Raw genomic sequence first — 20,768 nt, 5'->3', positions numbered from 1 at the left:
ACTACCAAATGGCAAAGCTGCAATGCCAGTCTTGTGTGCTCCCAATTCCCTGTTCTTCAGCAGTGCCACCTTCCCTCTGCTTGCCCACAACTGGCTCAGTGAATATTTATCAAGTGTTTGTTGAAACGCCCTACCCCTCCAGGCAGAGGGACACTGTCTTCAGGAGGAGGATGATGTAGTAGAATTGGTGAGGAATCTCTTTTCTGGATCCAGGCCCAGAGCTTGAGTTTGATTCTTAGTGATCTTAATAATATTGGTCAAGCTACTCTCTCTGGCCCTCAGTTTTTTTTTTAACCCATAAAATGAGACAATAATAGTACCTATTCATAGGGTGATTGTGCAGATTAAATGATGTGATATGAAATGTCCAGATTAGGGAAACCCATAGAGACAGGCATCAAGTAGATTAGTGATTACCTAGGATTAGTTAGGATGGAGGAATTGAGTCTTGACTGTTTAGTGAGTGTGGGGTTTCCATGTGCAGTAATGGAAAAGTTCCAGAACTAGATAAGTGGTGATAGTTACATATATCTGTGATTGTACTAAAAATGGGTGAATTGTATACTTCAATTGTGAATTGTGTGATACAGCTCAATAAAGCTGTTGTTAGGAAACAAATGAGGTGATGTCTCTCTCTCTCTCTCTCTCTCCTTAGATTAGATTGGTGTAAGTACCTGACACATGATAAGCTAACTTGCTTAATACTTGGCACATAATAAAGTTAGAGACTACTTTTACTGTGAGTATTATCGCCAAAATAGGCACGGTCTCAGCTCTCAAGGAACTTGATGTCTTGCAGAAGACTCAATAACAAGCGGACACCACTCTCCCTATAGAAGATGAACAGTTCAGTAGGCCCACGGATGAATGCAGAGGTCAGAGAAAAGAAGTTATGGGTTAAGGACCTGCATGCAATGCAGCCCTTAGTAACTTGTCTGCAATGATTTAGTAAATGTCCACTTTCTGGCAGACCAAGTAACTTCGTTCTCTTTTTAAATCATCCATTTTCTCAAGAAAGAAACTGCTGGTAAGCCAAGTAAGAGCAGAGGTTAGTTCACAGGTGTTCCCTTTAGGACATGGCTGAGGAACAGAGTATTGTCCTGTCGCCTGCATTGCCTACCTGCCCAGAACCTCTGCGAGTCCTGAAGGACATTCTGGATAATCAAAGTTCTGCCTCATTGGTTCTGGGAGCATCTTATTATTTTCTCATTCTTTGGAAGATGTTTCAAAACTGCTAACTGGAATATTCATTTATCTGTTCTTCTCTATCCTCTCAACTTTTCGCATAAATCGGAGTAGACAAAGTATTTTTACTTTCCATGCAGCCACACACAGAAATCCCTTCTAGATGTTATTTCTTGTTTTTGTCTGTCTTAGGGAGCAGAAGTTAATATCTGTTTTGGTGCAGCTAAAAACAACTCAGGAGTAAACAGGACATGTTCAAATTCATGTACATTTCACTCTTATTTCCACCCCCCACTTGAAGAAGTTTCTGACCATACCTGAAGGTCAGTTTTTGAGCAGCTGTTGCTCATCTTCTCCCTTCTCAAATTCTTTTCATTCATTGTTACTTTGTAAAAACTGACAGAGCACAAGGAGAGAGAAACTTTCAGCTCAGCCCTCAAGCAAGGAGAGTTCACGGGATTGGGCGAGTCCCGGGGATTGGGTAACTCCCCCTTCCTCACATATGTTCTTCCCTTAAGTATTTACCGTCTCTTAGCCGGAGGTAGACTGCGTGGGAACACCTTCTAGAGGTAGGTCTGCTTAAGGGAAAAAGAACTCAAGTAGGTTTAACTCTTCCTTTCTGGTTAGGCAGTGCTTTCCTTACTTAAACATTTTGTTTATTCCCTACTCCCTAGATCTCAGAATGCTGGAGACCCCTGCATTGTCCTGTGTCTCATTGAGTGGCATAGGATGACCCCCAAACTTGTGAAAATTGGTGACTTTCAGGCTGAGGGTGGCTTTGCAGTGTGTGAGCATGGCCATCATGCCTGCTGGATGTACCAGGCAGTAGGTGAGAGTAGGGAAGGAGAGGTAGTCAGAACTGATGCCAGGGGTCCCAGGTCGGGGTCCAGGAGCCCAGGGACTTGTTGCCAGCTCTATATCCTTTTCTTTGCAACACAAACGAGCCAACTTGCAAGTGGCCCACCTTTTAGGAAGCCCCTGGGCTGTGGGCTGCCCTGCATAGATCACCCAGCCTCAGTTTCCTCATCGGTTGAGTATGGATAATGTCAGCCTTCTCAGAGTCATTGGTAGGATAAAAATCCAATAATAGAGATGAGAGCCCTTGGAGAAGTGGCAAGTGCTGCAGTCTAAAGTGGTGTTGTTAATAATGCCCGGGTCTTTGTATTGTGCTTCATATGTCTGGGGGGATTTCAGTTGCCCTGGTGTTATGTTTTTCTTTTTGCCATAGTTGAATCTCCTCTCTGGTATTAATTTACACATGAAAACAAACGGTTTTTTTTCTTCAGTTGGCCCATACTGAGAATTATTTTCAGTTGTTGGTGTCCGTACCATTCACAGCTAAGTTATTTGAACAATGTAGTCAACCCAACTTGCAGAAGAGATGTTTTTGGTATTTGGATAGACAGAGTTGTAAAGTTTGTACCTTTTACAGTGACTTTGGATGATGAGTGAATGCAGATTCTGTAGACATTTTTAAGATGACAAAGTGGGGATGCATAAAGAGATCAGCCAGGAGACCGGATTTGGTCAAAAAAAGACTTTGTTGCCCACCAGGGGAGGTGGCGGATGGGGCCTTCCTCAGGCTCCCGCCCTCGGCAGCTCATGTCTGCTGTCAGATACAGGCATATGGCTCTACCCAGGGAGAGGTACTTTTGTTTTTGTTTCTTTATTTTGTTTTGTTTTTTAGATTTATTTATTTTTATTGCAAAGTCAGATGTACAAAGAGAAGAGACAGAGAGGAAGAACTTCTGTCCAATGATTCACTCCCCAAGTGAGTGCAATGGCTGGTGCTGTGCCAATCTGAAGCCAGGAGCCCAGATCGTCTTGGGTGCAGAGTCCCAAGGCATTGGGGCTGTCCTTGACTGCTTTCCCAGGCCACAAGCAGGAAGCTGGATGAGAAGCAGGGCTGCTGGGATTAGAACCAGTGCCCACATGGGATCCTGGCACGTTCAAGGCAAGGACCTTTAGCTGCGAGGCCACTGTGCCGGGCCCATTTTTTTAATGTTTATTAATTTATTTACACTTAAAATGTGAGAGATAGAGATTGAGAGATTTCCTATTCACTACCCCCCTGCTCAAATGCCAGCTCTAGTCCAGGCTGAAGCCAGGAGACCATAACTCCATCTGGGTCACCGCTGTGGGTGGCAGAATCATCATTGTTGCTTCTCAGGATGCATTGGCAGGGAGCTGAATCTATAGCAGAGCAGCCAAGAATTGAACCCACGCTCCAGTATAGAACGCCAGCCTCAGAACAGTGGCTTAACTTGCTGTACAGTGATACCTGCTCTGGGAAAAACTTTGTTTCCCTTCTTCCTCTTCCTTTTTTTCTTTTTAAAGATTTATGTACTTGAAAGGCATCATAGAGAGGGAAAGATAGACATGTCTTTCATGTTCTAGTTCACTCTGTAAATGTTTGCAATGGCCAGGGATAGGTCAGGTTAAAACCAGGAGCCAGGAGCTTCATCCAGGTCTCCCAGGTCGCCCTCATGGGTACAGGGGCTCAAGCACTTGGACCATCTTCTGCTTCTCCTGGATCGTAAGTAAAGCAGCTATGTATTGAACCTGCATCCATATGGGATGCTAACATTATATAGGTGGAAGCTTAGTCCTTTATGCCACAATGCCAATCCTGAAGAGCTTTATTAAGAAGCAAAAATGAGGCTAACATCGTGACTCAGTTAAGCCACTGATTGTGATGCCCACATCCCATGTAAGTGCTGATTTGAGTCCTGCCTGCCCTGCTTCTGATGTAGTTCCCTCCTAATATGCCTGAGAAAGCAGTAGAAGATGGCCCAAGTGCCTGGTCTCTGCCAGCCACATGAGAGACCCAGTTGAAGTTCCAGACTGCTGATTTTGCCCTGGCTCTGAATTGGCTGTTGCAGGCATTTGGGGAGCGAACCAAAGAGTGGAAGATTTCTCTCTCTCTCCCCACGTCTACCTTCAAACAAGCCAATAAATGTTGGGAGAAGAAAAGTAACAAAAGTGACCTCCACCCTGACTCTACCCTTCCACAGTGCCGGAAGCCACCTAGTGACCCCCCGGAACCCACGAAGAAAAGCCCCAGGGGATCCTCCGAGTCAGGAAAAGAGCACAGTGCAGTCAGGGGAAAGCACAAGCAGCGGAAACCAGCAAAGCCAGAAGCCCAGTCTCCAGGGAAACGAGCTGACTGCCCTGAGGAAGGTAAGCCCTCAGGGATCTGGCCCCCCCCCAGGACTGCTCCCGGAGGGGCCCCCAGGCTTGTTCCTGGGCTGGGCTGGGCTGGACTGGGGACTCTGACCTCCCAGGTTGGCCAGGAGGGAGGCTGGGGGTGCCTCTTCACCCTGCATTCTAGAATAAGGCTCATTTTGAAGGCCAAAGGAGGTGTGAGCTTCCCAGTAATGGATCAGTTTCTCTGCAATGGATTGAGGCTCAAACAAGAAACAGATTTCAGGGGGATTTAGTAAAATGGGGATTTCTCTACTTTGAGATATATTGGAAAGTTCTGGTTCAAAAAAGAGAAATAACTTGCCACCTATGTGGCCAGAGGAATTTAGAAAATTCCTAGATTATTCTTGTCCTTCAGAGATGGGACTGGTACCTGCTTGACCTGTGTGCTTTGCCACCAGTAGTTCTGTGTGCCGACAGGGAGGGAATCCCATGCAGTCCTGACCACAATAGTTTGTACTCATGATCTGGTCCATTTCACATGCCCTTCCTGTTCTTACATAACTGTTTTTCCCAGTTCGCCATCTTGCTGCTCCCATCTCCCTGCCTTCCTCAGTCCTCCAACATTTGTTGGGGTTAAGCTTTTCTGGCACTTACTCCAGCTCGGTTCTAATTGTAAAATGGCCTCCAAATTATCTAGGCTTGCTGGACCTTCCACCTCCTGGCCTAACATTGAATTAATTCTACGAATTGACTTTCTTAATGTTAGCAAAAATGACCAACCTCCAAGTTTCCAAAAGCCTCTGGGAAATACATATTACCTAAGAGCATGCCTATGTGATAGTAGCATAAGGCAAGGTCATGTGTGTAACTCAGGGTAACCAGGGGCGGAAGCATTAACTCTCCCTTGATTTTTTCACCTCAGCCTCTCTGACAGGGTTTTCCAATTGTCAGACTCTGTGCTATTTTTGCCCCCAAACCACGCATTGTTCCAGGTTCCATGGAGAAGAAAGCAAAGAGCAGTTTTCGGGACTTCATCCCTGTAGTTCTGAGTACCCGCACGCGCAGTCAGTCTGGTAAGTGAGATTAAAGGCATGGCGTCTGCACTGCAGAGAAAGGTAGACAATCATTTGAATGATTTTACCACTGGCCCAAGGCAGAGAGTTGACAATTTAATTCACAGTGCCAAGTTGTGTGGCTCCTTTCTACAGGTGGCAGCAGGGATAGTGCCCATGGTCTTAGGGTTGTTATTGGCCTAGCATCCCAGGTCAGGGATCCATCATGTCTTGTCAAGAGCCAGTGATAAAAGGAGGCAGGGAAAGCTGGTTCTGCTGCAAGTTCTGGCATCAGAGGGTTATGGAGGCCCAAGTCAGACAGTTAGCCTTTGGGTCTGGATCTTAGTGTCCTTTTATGGTGGGCATCATCATGTTTGCCTCCCTCAGTGTGTATTGGTCAACCCCAGGGTTGAATTCAAAATGGCCCTTGCCATGCACCACTGGTCTTCTCCCAGCCTCCACATTGGTACAGGGTGCTAGAGATGGTTTCACTTGGATCTCCAGGTGGACTAGCTGCCATGGGGAAATGAAGCATTGTGGAGACTCAGTGATCTGGCACCTCAGCACATGGCAAACATGAGGGTCATTGATGCTCATCATGATGGCCTACAGGCCTTGCAGAATCAAAAAGGATCTTCCGAACCATCATCAAAGAGTGATTACACTCAGGCCAGTGGCATTTTGGCGTTAGACACCGTCTGTCGCGTTTGAGTCTGGCCATTGGTGATCCCCGTGTGATCTCTATGGTGATTGTACATTACCCAGAGTATTAGATTAAGTGGAACACTTGGTTTCCTTGCTCACTCTGTGTCATGGAAAGTTTGTTGCATAGGTGCTGTCTGCAAGTGATCTGACCAGTTTGAAGCTTGGGTTCAGGATCACTGTGTTTGCCTTCTCTGCTGACCTCACTTGGGTCTGGAGATGGTCAAGTTAATAGCTGAGACTTGCAAGAAAGATGGTCATGCCTTGCAGCTGCTTCCCAGGAAGGTGTCAGGTCTCCGGGTGTCCACAACCAGCCAATTTAGGATTGTACTTTCGTTGTTAGAATTGAAGGAAATTGGCAAAAGGGGAAAATGGCCTCCTGGCAAGGTGGCCAAAGAGGGGTGGAAAGGTGCCACTGGTCCAGTCTCCAGGGCTGTCAGGAAAGAAGGGGAAGTGGCTGCCCCGCCCAGCAGTGAGGAACAGCTGTGCTAGGGCGGGGGGTGGGTGGGAGGCAGTGCTGGGCGAAGCTCCACCCCTGAACTCTTGGCAGCTCTGCAGGAGGTGGGGTCAGTGGAAGGAAAAAGGGACTGGCCAGGGAGCACTTGGGCGTGACTAAAGCAGGCTATTTCACAGGAAAAGGACTCCTTGCTTGACTTTTCTTTTGTGAGGCTTCTGCTCATTTAGGGTGGCTCTAGCAATGAAAATGGTGGGGCCACAGAGTGAGCAGGCCTGGGGAACAAAGCCAGTTGGGCCTTCTTCATACTCCACCAAAGCCCAATTTGCTAAACAGATGGACCTGTGGTCCTCTTCTGCCCCCTTCCTCCTGAAGCTTAGCATTTTCTATGTGCTAAGCATGAGTTTGTGGGTTGAATTCAAGTGTCACAGTAACATATGAAAGTAAGGTTGTGTTTTTTTTTAATTTATATTTATTTTGAAAGGCAGAGTTACAGAGAGAGAAGGAGATAGAGAGAGGGAGATGTTCCATCTGCTGGTTCACTCCCTAAATGGCCACAATGGCCAGAGCTGGACCATTCCAAAGCCAGGAGCCAGGAACTTCTTCCGGGTCTCCCACATAGGTACAGGGGCCCAAGGACTTGGATCATCCTCCTCTGTTTTCCAAGACCACAACAGGGAGCTGGAGTGGAAGTGGAGCCACCAGAGCCCATATGGGATGCTGGCAGCACAGGTGGAGAATTATCTTGCTTCATCGTGGCACTGGCTCCAGGGTGTGTGTGTGTGTGTGTGTGTGTTTAATAGTGGATAGTAGTATGACATGTCAGTTTCTATAAGGTACTTCTGGGTGAAAGATCGTATCTGAGCCTCCAAACAGCTCCAAGAGGTCAGTAAGGGAAGACTAGTAGCCCCATTTTACAAATGAGGAAATAGAATGAAGGAACTTTTACAAGGTGCATGACTGATAACTGGCAGAACCTGAACTTGAACCTAAACTTGGGACCCCTAGCCCAGGGGACTCGCTTAGAGTGTACACACTGTCTTCTGGAGAGGTCTGTGACTGTCTTCTGTGCATCTCATTCCCAGGAAGCATCTGCAGCTCCTTTGCTGGTATGGCAGACAGTGACCTGGGAAGCCAGGAAGTTTTCCCCACCGAAGAGGAAGAGGAGGTGGCCCCTACCCCAGCTAAGCGGCGAAAGGTGAGAAAGACCCAGCGGGACACCCAGTACCGTAGCCATCATGCCCAGGACAAGACCTTGCTGAGCCAGGGACGAAGACACCTGTGGCGAGCCCGAGAGATGCCTTGGAGGACAGAGGCTGCCCGGCAGATGTGGGACACCAATGAAGAAGAGGAGGAAGAGGAGGAGGAGGGCCTGGTGAAGAGGAAGAAGCGGAGACGGCAGAAGAACCGGAAATATCAGAGTGGGGAGTACCTTACTGAGCAAGAAGAAGAGCAACAGCGGAAGGGGAGAGCAGGTAAGGCTGGCCAGGGGGACTGCCATTCCCACAGCAAACTGGGCTGCTGGCGAGCCTCAGACATCACAGGTCTTCATGCTGCTGCGTTCTGTGCTGCAGCCAAAGGCCTCTGCAAGCACTGTGGTGATCTCCAGCTGTCGGGTGGGGTTATTCAGCTTCAGCCCAGAGCTTCTGGCTTTGCATTGAGACTGAATGAGTCCAGACTGATCTGCAGGAGAGCTGAGGGCATGAAGGTCAAATCTTTGGGCCAGGCCATGGGGACAGAAGTTGTCACCCAAGTGGGCAACTTGATGTCAGTGAGTTGAGACTTTTAGGAGTCTGGGTGCTCTTTTCTCATATCCCAGGTTCAAGAAGAGTCAGGGCATTGGCTGCCTTTCCTGGGGTTCTTCAGCTCCTAAGCTCAAAAGTACAGCAGTTCCCTCAGACCTGCAGTACAACTTCCAAGCCAAAGTCAGGCACCACTTGGCTTTCTCCGTGAAACCACAGAAAGTATTTGGAAGCAGAGGGAAGCGTTGGGATGACCCAGAGCAGCTCCATTTTTGTTGGACCTGAGGTGGGAAAGCATACAGCCCAAAGAGAAAGGCAAGCTTTCTTTGGTCATGTCTAAAACTGTCACCTGTACTCCAGGAGGCACAAACTGCCAGGGTCCATTAGCAATGTGTTTTACTAAGGACTGTTCAGGCCCATTCCTATAGTAGATTTCTAATTGAGCAAAAAGCATATCCCTGAGTTGCATAAGAACACTTCTGTCTCTCACTCTCATCCTATGACCATCTACCCTTGAAACAGCAATTGATTGCCTCCCGTGATATATTCATCCTGAGCTACTGGTAGACATCTGCAGCTTGTTATCAGTGGAAACTAAGTAACCTCATATTGAGCGGGTACAATTCTGGGTTTCCTATAATAATGCAGCAAAAGCTTAACCTCATTTCTGGCTCAGCTTAAATGGTGATGTATATGCTACTACTATCCTTATGCTCAAGAGAGTAATTGAGCTAATTTTCATCAAACTATGCAGTGAGTAGGGGCAATTTTCCCTTTCTCCTGCTAGAGTCATAACGGATTGGTTATCGATGAATTGTTGAGCCATTGGCCTCAGCCACTTGTGTTGGGATGAAGAGCAGTGTTTGCACCCACCCATCTTCTCTGATGTGGGCTAATTTCCTCACTTGGAGGATTCCTACGAAACTCGTTGGCTCTTGAAACCAAAAAGGCCTTCAGGGTAGCCTGGTACAGTTGGCCAGTCAATGCAGAGCTAGCGATTCCGCAGTGTTCCTGATAAGTGACTAGCTGGCCTTTGGACACCTCTAGTGGCACAGAGAACATCACCAATCAAGTCTTCCTAGCTTGTCTGGGGGAAGCTCCCTTTGTTGAAAAGTCTGTATCTGTCTCCCTCCATCTCCCCCCCTACCCCCACCTCCTCTCTGGATGTGTCTGAAGGGCTTTGCATTGAGGCAGCTGGCTTTGGCATGTCTTGCGGTAACCTTCCTCTCCAGCTCTGATAATGACATTTTTTATGCAGGAATTGCCTGCCAGACCTTTCTGTCTTCTGGAAGCTCCAACTCCACCTCCTCCTGTCATTTGGTTTGACATCAGAGAACTAGGCAAAGGTCAAACTAGGCAGATCACCCTTACTTACCCCTATCTGACCCTGTGCCCAGGATCTCTCTTCTTAACCTTCAGAGATAAAAAAAGAGCCTCTTCCTCTCACACTCCTCCTTTGTGTGCTGTGTACTCTTAATTCCTTAGCGTGCTATGGTAAAGCCACTAGCTCCTCCACAGCTGAATGAACCTGAATTTGCCCTGCTCTGGGTGAATGGGGTAGGGGCAAAAGTCTCTTTTATGAGTCATTGAACACTGTAATATGGTTTTCCTATGTTTCCCGGGGTCCTAACTGTTCCTTCCTCCTTTGCTTCAGTCCAAACTTGCTGCATCAAAACCCTAGTTGAGGAGTGGGCATGTGGCTAAGTGGTTAAGACAAGCATGTCCCATCTCTTGAACCTGGGTTTGATTTTTGTCCAGACTCTTCGTTCTACTTTCTGCCATTGCAAACCCTGTGAGGCAGCAGTTGATGATACAAGTAATTGGTTCCTGCCACTCAGGTGGGAGACCTGCATTGAGTTCCTTGATCCCAGCTCCCCAGCAATGTAGGCATTTTGGGAGAGAACTGGTTGATAAGAGCTCTCTCTTTCTCTTTGTCTCAAACAAAAATTTAAAAGTAAGTTCTAGTTTAGAAGGTGCACAGTGAAAGTGCCGTTAGGCTGTACGGACCCATTTGTGGGATGGAGCTAGTTGGATAAAGAGGGGATGGTCTGATAGCTGGTCTTGTAAGAGCTGTGCATAAACTATAGCCAATGCCTTATGTCTCACACAGAACCTATGTCAAGGTCAGGGGAGAAGAATTTGAACTCTTGGATATTAATCTCTTCGTTTCACAAGTTAGAGATTGACCCCAGTTCATGTATTCCATAGACAGACAGCATGATCATTTGCTATGTGCTTGGTGTGATAGTCTATCCTTTAGGGATATAACATACAGGTATGGCCCTAACTAAAAAGTCCATGCATAAATAATAAAGCAATATATTGCCTTACATGTTATCAAAAGAGTTTTGTGTGTGTTAATTTCATTTTATTCTTACATCACTCCTATAATGTGAACTGTATTATCTGTTCTACAGGGAAGGAAACTGAGGGTTTACAGAGTTTCTGGGTTGCACACCGTTGACAGTTAGTGCCCTAATCATGTAACCTGATGTTAAAAGATAGCGAAAGATACTATTGCCCCTATACCTGAGCCATCGCCCCCACGCGTGGGCTTTAGCGTGCACCTCTTGGAAGGAGAGTCTTGAGAATGGAGTTCCCAACAGTCCTTGTGAACTTAGAATGAACTTTGCTCAGTGAGCTGTGGCTAGAGTTTGAGGTGTCACCCCATGTGTTGTTGTGACACTGGTGACTTGGTTTCCAACCAGGGAAGGCAGAAGGTTTCTGCCATGGACTACCAGCTGTGTAGCTTCATGGCATCTTTTGGATTCAGGGAGGTTCTAGGGCTTTCATCTTTGTGTCCTCAGAGAGTGACAGGGAGGACCATCAGGTGAGTAGAACTGAAGCCAGAAGGCAGCGTCTTACATGAATGCCCTATCCCCACTGTACTTGATGCTTTCCATCAACAGAGCTGCCAAATTTGTTTTTGGCTTTTTGTTTTTTAATGTTGCAGTGGAGACAGACCAGTGTCTGGGGGCGGGGGGAACCTGGAAAGAAACTCCGATTTGCTTAGGCCTATGGGTGGACCCTTTTAAAATTACCCTTGTCTTGAAGACAGCCAAATAGGCTGCCTCCTGCTGGCAGGGCTGGGAGCTGTCTCTGTTGATAGAGGGAAGGACTTGGATGTTGAAGTCCAGTGTCCATTGAAGGAGGGCTTTGGGGCACAGTCAGCAGTGCACTAGGTTCTGTTAGCTGACATTTCCACAACTTCACATTTGCCTTCTGATTCCCATAGGTCCTCTGATTCAATCAAAAGGATAGTGTTGTTTTGCTGGGTTCTGTGTCTTTGACATGGTTCTCTCCCGTTTTTTTTTTTTTTTCTTGCCTTCAGATTTAAAGGCCCGTAAGCAGAAGACTTCCTCCCAAAGTTCAGAGCACTGTCTCAGGAACAGGAACCTTCTCTTACCCACCAAAACCCAGGGGATCTCGGATTCACCAAATGGCTTCCTCACAAATAATTTGGAGGAGCCAGCCTGCCTTGAAAATTCCGAAAAGCCATCAGGAAAACGGAAGTGCAAAACCAAGCACATGGCAAACGTCTCTGAAGAGACAAAGGTATGTCACTATCAGGGAACATGTCTAGGGGAGGGGCACAGGCTGGTCGAGCCCACCAAGTTCCTTGGTCAGTAGGCATTTAGGGAAGGAAGGCAGGGAGGTATGGCAGGGATCAAATGTACTTATCGTTATTAAGGTATTCCTAACTTGTTCTAGAAGGATTAGGGGGCAGATCTGAAAAATGGGAATTTAGGTTTACTTACAGGGTATGGGCCCATGAGGGCTTTTCCTCTCCACTGCCTGGATCTCCTTTGAGTTAAAGAAGCATTCTAGAATATGGCAGGATGTTAGTGTGAATATCTTTGTTAACATCCAATGTTAAGCTTTTGTCACTGGAAGCCAATCAATCACAGGGCTTCCTGAACCAGTCAAGGTAAGAAAAAACAACCACAATAACTCATAAGAGCAAGGAGTTTGATAGCCAGACAAGGGTGGCCTGAGGGTGGAGCTGGCTGAGGTATTCTACTTGGGCCCAGGTTATAGCTGCCCTGCTCTGCCTTTTGTCCCAGCTCCCGCATGTCTGGTGGCAGCCCAGGAGTGAGCAAGTGAGCAGTCATAGTCAACCCGAAAAGCATTCCTAGGATGCCCTCTCAAAGCAAACATCTCTTTGGGGTCTAATGTTCATAGCGTTGGGGTTGGATTCCACATTGCACTATCACGGGGTGGGGGGTGCTCATCCATGTGAGCTCTATATTTGAGAGAAGTAAAGGTCCAGATTCAAATGTGATCCATAATAGGCACTTGTCATCGCTCACCCCTCCCCGAGGCCCAGCTGGGCTTGTTGTGGTGCTTGTGGTTGTTAATGGCTCTTTCCATCTCCAGTTCCTGGGCAGGGATCCCTGAAAGGGCAAAAAAGTGGGAGACCCAGATGCTTGCTTCCCTTCTAGCCCTTCCCCCACCCAAGCCACAGCCTTATTCCAGCTCACATGAGGGATGCCAGGCTATTTCCTCATCCTTCAAAACGGAGCTATATTCCATGGTCTTTGTGGCTCACAAGAGTGCTTGGAGAAACAAAGGAAGCAATGTCTGCGACGGGCTTCGATCACGCTGAAGTGCTCTCTGGGGCTTGCTTGGGCATTCTCCTCATCATTTGGGCTGAGGCAGCGTGAGGGGCATGAGGCACAACATGGCCATGACATCTGTTCTCCGTGACCCTCAGAGTGGGAGACAGACAGGGCCCAAGGGAAGGATGGTCTGTGCCAAGTGCTTTGCTTCTGTTACCATTCTTGTTTCCGGGAACAAATGCTTTTATGCTTTTGGAGGCTAGTGCTTTTTTTTTTTTTAAGATTTATTTTATTTATTTCAAAGACAGTTACAGAGAAGAAAGGGAGACACACACCCACCCCCACACACACACACAGATCTTCCATCCACTGGTTTAGTCTCCATATAACTGCAAAAACCGGGCCTGGCCCAGATGCAAGCCAGAAGCCTGGAGCTTCATCCCAGTCTCCCATATGGGTAGCAGGGGCCCAATCACTGCTACCTCCGCTGCTTTCCCAGATGCATCAGCAGGGAGCTGGATAAGAAGTGGAGCAGCTCAAACATGAACTGATGCCTATACGGAATGCTGGTGCTGCAGGTGGCAGCTTCACCTGTTCCGCCTGAGGGCCAGTCCTGAGGTCAATGGTTTAGTTAGCCTCATCAAAAGTGACAAGAGACTTAAGTGCAGTTACTTTGCCTTGCTGCAACAGGCCTGTGTACTTTAAGAGCCACAGCGCCTCCCTGTGGCTCTCAGGCTCCCAAATAGCTTCAGTCTGTGGGAGGGGCGATTGGATAGGAAGCCTTGCAGCCTAGAGGAGCTGGAGACAGAAGGCACCCCAGGTTCCTGCTTGTTCTCCCCCCCCCCCCCCCCCACCTCCCTGACACATTCTGATGATTCCATCCCACCCGGTGGCTCTGCCTGGTAGTGTGCCTGCAAAAATGTGTTTCAGCATATATTGCCGTCCCTCCTGGCACCTCTTGTTTGTCCCTCTCACCTTCTTTTCATTTCTGGTAGCCCCGATGGCGCAGGACTTTGTCGTAGCAAGTGAGATGGTGGGAGGCTAGAGATAGTTCCCCAGCACTGGTGTGGGGCCTCTGCCAAGGGCTGTGGGGGGAGGGGGAAGCAAGGGGTATCCACACTTGTACTTACTCCTTACCTTGCTGTTCTCTGACAGCTGTGGCTGCCACAAGGCATGTTACCCTTGGGTTCCTGCTTGAGCCTCCTGAAACACCTGGGTGCTTCAGCCCAGCTTGCTCCAGTCCTGCCATGGCATGCTCTCTCCTGCTGCTCACCCAGGGGTGCTGGGCCCTCCCAGCTAGTCTCTTGTTGCTGGGGACTGTACCTCACTACCTAATCATTAGGCCTTCCCATGCCTCTTGGGATCTTCTGGAGGGAACAACTGCCCTGAGGCCTCCGCTTGCTCTCTGCCACTAGGCTGACTTGGCTGGCTTTCCCTGGGCAATATTTTCTGACTGCCTAGTGCACTGCACCTGGCCACTATTGGTGCACTGATGTGCACAGCTCTGAGTACTGGAAATAATGAAAGGAAGATGAACCCCATTTCCAGATTTGAATTTGAAAGTCAGAAAGGAAGAGAGAGAGAGAGATCTTCTATCCACTGGTTCGCTCCTCAAATGGCTGCAATAGCCAGATCTGGGCTAGCCTGAAGCCAGGAGCCTGGACATACCTCTGGGTCTGCCACATAGGTGCAGAGGCCCAAGGCTTTGGGCCATCCTCTGCTGTTTTCCCAGGCCACAAGCAGGGAGCTGGATGGGAAGTGGAGTGGCTAGGACATGAACCAGCACCCATATGGGATGCCAATGCCAAAGGTGAGGCTTACTTGCTGTGCTATTGCACTGGCCACATCCATTGACTTTTTGAAGATGCCTTCCTATCATTTATTGCAGTGTAACAAATTGGTCTACAACCTAGCAACGTAACAATAACAAGTATATATTCTCTCACACAGGTTTGTGAAACTCCAGAATTCAAGAATAGTTTAGCTGGGCCTGCCTTGGGGTCTTTCATGTGGTTGTAGTCAGGATGTCAGCCAAAGTTACAATCATTTGAAAGCTGGAATGGGGCTAGAAGATCTGCTTCTGGGGTGGCTTGCTGCGTGGCTGGCAAACCGATGCTGGTTGTTGATAGGCAGCCTCCTACCCTGGCCCCGTTGCACCTCTCTAAAGTGCTCCTGAAGTGTCCTCCTGATTTGGCAGCTGACGGTGCCTCTACAAGGCATTCGAGAGGGAGCACCACAGAAACCACACATGTCTTTTGGGGCCCCAGCCTTGGAAGTCAGACTGCAATGTCTGCGATCTCCTATGGCTTACACAGGTCGGCCCTGTCTCGTGTGGTGGGGGCTACGCCAGGGCCAAGGGTCAAGAGGTGTGGTCGTCAGGGAGCATCTTGGAGGCTGGCTAACACAGTCAGCCCCCTGCCCCCTCCTCAAGGATTCATGGCCCTGCTACAGACAAAGGGAGTTCCCCCCACACAAGGGCCCCTCGAAGTGGCGTCCAGTTGTGTCATTTGCTCCAAGCCTAAGGTCTCTTCACGTAACTTTGGTCCACATGTAGACGAGGCTCCTTCTATCTGGTTCCTCCAGCACAGTTGCTCCTGATCTGAACATGTGGTACCTGCCCCCCCTCCTCTGGAAGGACCCCAAGACCCTTTACAGCCAGCTAGGCCTGGGTTACCACTGGAGACACCCCAGTCACCCATTTGAAGGGGGAGAAGGGAAGACACTTGGGGCACACAGGGAAGAGGCTCTGAGTGCCTGCCCTTTTTTTTTTTTTTGGTCTGTCCTCTTAAGGTCATGGTCCCTGGTTGGGCTGTTGTCTCTGAGACCCTGTAAAGAAGAAAGTATGGCTCGGGGGGGTTGCGCTGTGCCCCAGGCTCTGGAGCTGGTGCCTGGCTGAGGCCTGGTTCAAGCTCAGGTGTCTCTGCATCTGAAGTCAGAACTCACCCCGCTGCCCCAATTGGATCTGGGTATGGTCTAGGGACACCACACGGAGAAAGACAGGCAGCAGTGTCCAGGCAATGCTTGTAAGGGTGGTGGGGATGAGGTCCCAATGTCCTTGATTCTCTTTACTCTCAGTGTTTGCATTTGTTGTTGCATCTGGCTGACTTGTAAAACCCTCACTGAAGGCACTGGTGTAGTGACTCAACAGGCTATTCCCCCACCTGCAAGCATCAATATCTCACATAGGCATCGGTTCATGTCCTAGCTGCTCCACTTCCTTTCTAGCTCCCTTTTTATGGCCTGGGAAAGAAGTAGACAATGGCCCAAGCCCCTGGGACCCTGCACCTGCGTGGAAGAACCAGAAGAAGCTCTTTACTTCTTGGTTTGGACTAGCTGATCTCCAGCCATTGTGACCATTTGGGGAGTAAACCAGCAAATGGAAGGTCTTTTTCCATATCTCTAACTCCACCTTTCAAGTAAAATAAATCTTTTTTTTAAAAAAAGACTCACTGAAATTGGGAAGGTAGGCAGGTGGGCAGAGTGCTTAAGTGGAACAGGTATGTCATCCACATCTCTGATTTCCAATCCCTTCATCAGTCTGTACTTCCTGGGATGAGGATTTGAGCCTCTTGCCATCTCGCCACCACCGGTGGGTAGCAGGTCCTCTGCTTTCAATGTGACAGTGGTCTGTGCTCCTGGGATTACCATCAACAAAGCACAACATAGACATCACTGAGGGCACATGGCCCAAGTAGAGTGGCTGTGTTGTCTGGCCTGCCCCATGACCCTATCTTGGCTTTCCAGAGCAAAGGTCGTTGGAGCCAGCAGAAGACACGCTCGCCCAAGTCTCCCACCTCAGCGAAAGCCACGGAACCATGCACACCCTCTAAGTCCCGAAGTGCCGGCCCGGAGGAGGCCACGGAATCCCCCACAATCCGGCAGATTCCCCCGGAGGCACGGCGGCTCATTGTGAACAAAAACGCTGGTGAGACCCTCCTGCAGCGGGCAGCCCGTCTTGGCTATAAGGTAAGCTGGCTGCTGACTACACATTTCCATCAGCCTGGGCAGCTCTGGCAAAGCTGTTCTCACCCTTGGCTCCCCTGGGGTTTGTGTCCAGGCTGGCCTGCCTCCCCTGCCCACACTGCCTATAGAGGGTGGGGGTTTGCCTTGCCCTTCATCTGATTGTTTTGTGGGAATGCAAGTTCATTTGAATGACAGTCTGCAATAACATTGAAGTAGTAACAAAATATCATCCAGTGCATTCCTGGACTTGAGACAGGAGTATGGGGATTTTTTTTTTCCTTGTCTGGAATTTCTCTCTGTGGTTGTTCCCCTGCTCCAAGAAGAATAAAAGGTGATTATTACCCACTTTTTCACCATCCCCTCATTGCACCTGCTGGGAGAGGTGTCAAGGGGAAAAACTGAGCGACTCCCTCTTTATCTTCCTTCTCTGTGTGTTGAGAAGATGGCAGGAAGGGAAGCTAGCACCTTTTTGGTCATGCTGAGGTCTTTGATGTCTTCCTGTGACTTAAAGCTCACAATACGCCTGCAAGGTCACTTTTATTATGCACACTATATGGATGAGAAGAGCGAGGCTTAGCAGCAGCTCCCTCTGCCAGCTTACGCAGAGCAATGCTGGTTTGCTGGAGGGTAGTGGGGGAGGGCCAGAAGTGACTACGTTGGTGTGGACATTGATCCTGCCGAAACCAGTATTCGGGGCTGGTTCATCTTAACTCATTTTTTAATTTTTCCCAGAGGCTGTGCTGGCCACGCCCCTCTCCTTGCCCCCATCTGCAGCTGCCTTGCAAAGCCAGAGGAGTGCAGGTCCAGGTGCTGGGGCTTTGCAGGGGCAGGTGAGCCTCTTAGAGTGACTGCCAGCCCAAATGTGTGTTCTCTGCCGTCAAATGTACCTCCCTGCTGCCCCGGAAACATAGCAGAGCTGGTGTCCCGGTGACAGCAGGGAGATCTGTCTGTGCTCTCAAGGCTCTCCCTGTGCCCACAGGACGTGGTCATGTACTGCCTGCAGAAGGACAGTGAGGATGTGAACCACCGCGACAATGCTGGCTACACAGCCCTGCATGAGGCCTGCTCACGTGGCTGGACTGACATTCTGAATATTCTCTTGGAACATGGTGCCAACGTGAACTGCAGCGCCCAGGATGGCACGAGGTAAGGTTGTCCTACCCTTGCCCCTAACTTAGAGCACTCAGCAGTTGGACTTTGGCTTGGTCAGGAGGCATTTCTAAAGGACTCATGTTGAAGGCAGGCGCTGATAAGTTCTTGGAAGGCCAGTGTCCCACAGGTTCCCATGGGAAGGCCGTGGTTGTCGAGGCATCACCCCATCCCTTGCAGGTGTCAGCACTAACACTGCCCCGCCCCCTCCCCGATCAGCTTGGTGCGACAACTGTTTGAGGGAGACTCTGGGGCTTTAGGAGTTAACTAGGGAGCTGACCTCAGGGTAACATTCCACATTGGATTTTTGTGAATTGATCTCTATATACTTTTTTTTTTTTCCTAAACACACCTACGGGGTCTTAGAGAAATCGCACCCTTTCTCCTCTGCTCTAACAGAGCGCCTGGTTCTTGGGCAAAATAGAGACGTGAACTGGGGTTCAGGTCCCAGTACCTCGAGGCTCCACTTGGCCACCGTCACCCCACTCCTTCCTCTTGAGTGGCAGTTTGTACCCCCACTTCATCTGCTATAACTTCTTTGTTGCTCACAGGCCCATTCTCCGCCAAACTCCACGAAGACCAGCAGAATATTATTGTGTCCTAGGAACTGAACATTGAGGGTGTCAGGAGAGGGACAGGGCATGCATGCAGATATGGGGGTAGGGAGAGAGAATGAGAAGGGAGGAGGAAGATATGCAAAGGCGGGATGGAAGATTATGGAATTACCCAGGGGGAGGGGACAGTCACCTCATTTGTTCTCTGCTGAGGTAGCCTGAAGCCAAGACACCTCAGTTCCTGCTGGCTGCCTGTTGTCTTCACCCTGTGTCACCTCCACAGGCCAGTTCATGACGCAGTGGTCAATGACAACCTGGAGACCATCTGGCTTCTGCTGTCCTACGGGGCTGATCCCACGCTGGCCACCTACTCGGGGCAGACGGCCATGAAGCTGGCCAGCAGCGACACCATGAAGCGCTTCCTCAGTGGTGAGTACTGGCATGCTTGCATCTGCCATCCCTGGGGCTGACCACTTCCGCTTGAACTTGGGAAAAGACCCTGTTCATCTCCCTTGATCTCAGAGTGCTCCCATGAGGGCCACCTGCCCCCTCCTCACACTTTCCTTCAAGCACCTCAGAAATTCCTGTCTGCTTTGTTCATTTGCAAAAGAGAGAGAGACAGAGATGCATCCGCCAGTTTCCTCCTCAAATGCCTGCTCCAACGGGATTGGGGCCAGGATGGGGGAAGGCTGCTGAGGGCAATCCTGGCTTTGGCTCAGGTTCCAGTCAAGCTGAGGAGGCCATGCAGGACAGATCTTAACCCCTCCTGGGTGGGAAGTGGCAGGAGAGCCTTCTCCATCCCCCTCCACACCGCAGCTCTGCTTCCCCAGGGCCATGTCCTTGAAGGGTAGGCAGAGTAGGCCTGAGATGTTCCTTCAGTCATTTGCCCTGGGCAGCAATAACTGCCATTCCCTCTAGCGGAGCTGGTCCTATGGGGTCCCAGCACCCCGGTCGAGCTGCCCTCAGTGACCTCCTCTCACATACTGTGCACAGCATATGCACATGTGTGAATCCGCCGAGATCCCAGGAAAGCACTCCGGCACATCCAGAGCATCTCAGTGCAATGAAGGACACCGCAGACTCTGTCTTGATCAAGGAATCTCGGGCAGCAAACCCAGGGGGGCTCTGCAGGGGTCTCGGTGGATCATGGAGTTGTTCGGGTCCGGTGAAAGCTGTCTGACCATTTCTGTAATCAGATGAATTCTTTCTTTACTTCCTAGAAACTCCAAAAAATGGATGTTGTAAACATTTGAGTTCTTAAAAAATTAGAAATTAATGTGTTTTTTTTTTCTTTTCTGTCAGCTCAGCCTAACTACCAGCCAGCCCTTTTTCAAGAGTTTATTTGTTGATTTGAAAAGCAGAGTAATGGAGGGAGGACCAGAGACAAAGAGAGGGAGAGACACAGAGAGATCTTCCATTTGTGCCTCACTCCCCAGTGCCATGGGCCAGGCTGAGCACACACTTCCATCCAGGGCACCCTTGTGAGCGCCAGGAATGGCAGGATTGGGGCTATCACCTGCTGCTTCCCAGGCACATGAGCAGGAAGTTGAACAGAAACTGAGGAGCCAGGACTTGAACTGGCCTCCAAAATGGCATGCTGGCATCCTGCCCTTTAGCCAGGGTACCCCTTTAAATAAACAAATGCTAGTGTGTGTTGCAAAGCGCAAACTAAGTCTTTATTTAAAGATTTATTTATTTTTATTGAGACAGCAGAGTCATAGAGAGGAGAGACAGAGAGAAAGATCTTCCCTCTGCTGGTTCACTTCCCGAATGTCCCACAACAGCAGGAGCTGAACTGATCTGAAGCCAGGATATGCTTCTGGGTCTTTCATGTAGGTGCAGGGTTCCAAGGCTTTGGGCCATCTCCCAACTATTCTTTCAGGCCACAAGCAGAGAGCTAGATGGGAAGTGGGACAGCTGAGACTTGAACTGGCACCCGTATGGGATGCTGGCCCGTGCAGGTGGAGGATTAGCCCATTGAGCCATCATGCCAGCCCAGAAGACTTACTTTTTTTTTTTTTGAAGACATACCTTATTTTTGTTGGGAAGTCAGATATACAGAGAGGAGTAGAGACAGAGAGGAAGATTTTCCATCCGATGGTTCACTCTCCAAGTGGCTGCAATGGCCAGAGCTACAGTAATCCAAAGCCAGGAGCTAGGAGTCTCTTTCGGGTCTCCCACATGGATGCAGGGTCCAAAGGCTTTGGGCCATCCTTGACTGCTTTCCCAGGCCACAAGCTGGGAGCTGGATGGGAAGTAGG

General features: G+C 49.3%; 1 protein-coding gene across 2 annotated transcripts in view; it reads left to right on the top strand.

Annotated features, from left to right (window-relative positions):
- The window catches only part of BCORL1 (BCL6 corepressor like 1), a 69,260-nt gene that overhangs the window by 35,927 nt on the left and 12,565 nt on the right, over positions 1-20,768 (top strand). Inside the window, exons 5-11 of one of the 2 annotated variants that reach the window (XM_041000016.1) lie at positions 4,200-4,365; positions 5,325-5,405; positions 7,626-8,015; positions 11,614-11,837; positions 16,586-16,807; positions 17,784-17,950; positions 18,791-18,936. In XM_041000016.1, coding sequence (XP_040855950.1) covers positions 4,200-4,365; positions 5,325-5,405; positions 7,626-8,015; positions 11,614-11,837; positions 16,586-16,807; positions 17,784-17,950; positions 18,791-18,936 — 1,396 coding nt within the window. The remainder of the gene's footprint in view (positions 1-4,199; positions 4,366-5,324; positions 5,406-7,625; positions 8,016-11,613; positions 11,838-16,585; positions 16,808-17,783; positions 17,951-18,790; positions 18,937-20,768) is intronic. The other variant, XM_041000017.1, reaches the window with a different exon arrangement.

This window comes from Ochotona curzoniae, unplaced genomic scaffold (assembly GCF_017591425.1).
Source record: "Ochotona curzoniae isolate NIBS_2020 unplaced genomic scaffold, NIBS_Ocur_1.0 scaffold_1852, whole genome shotgun sequence".
NCBI lineage: Eukaryota > Metazoa > Chordata > Mammalia > Lagomorpha > Ochotonidae > Ochotona > Ochotona curzoniae.
The sequence above is the reverse complement of the archived record's forward strand: the minus strand, read 5'-3'. Positions and strand labels throughout refer to the sequence as shown.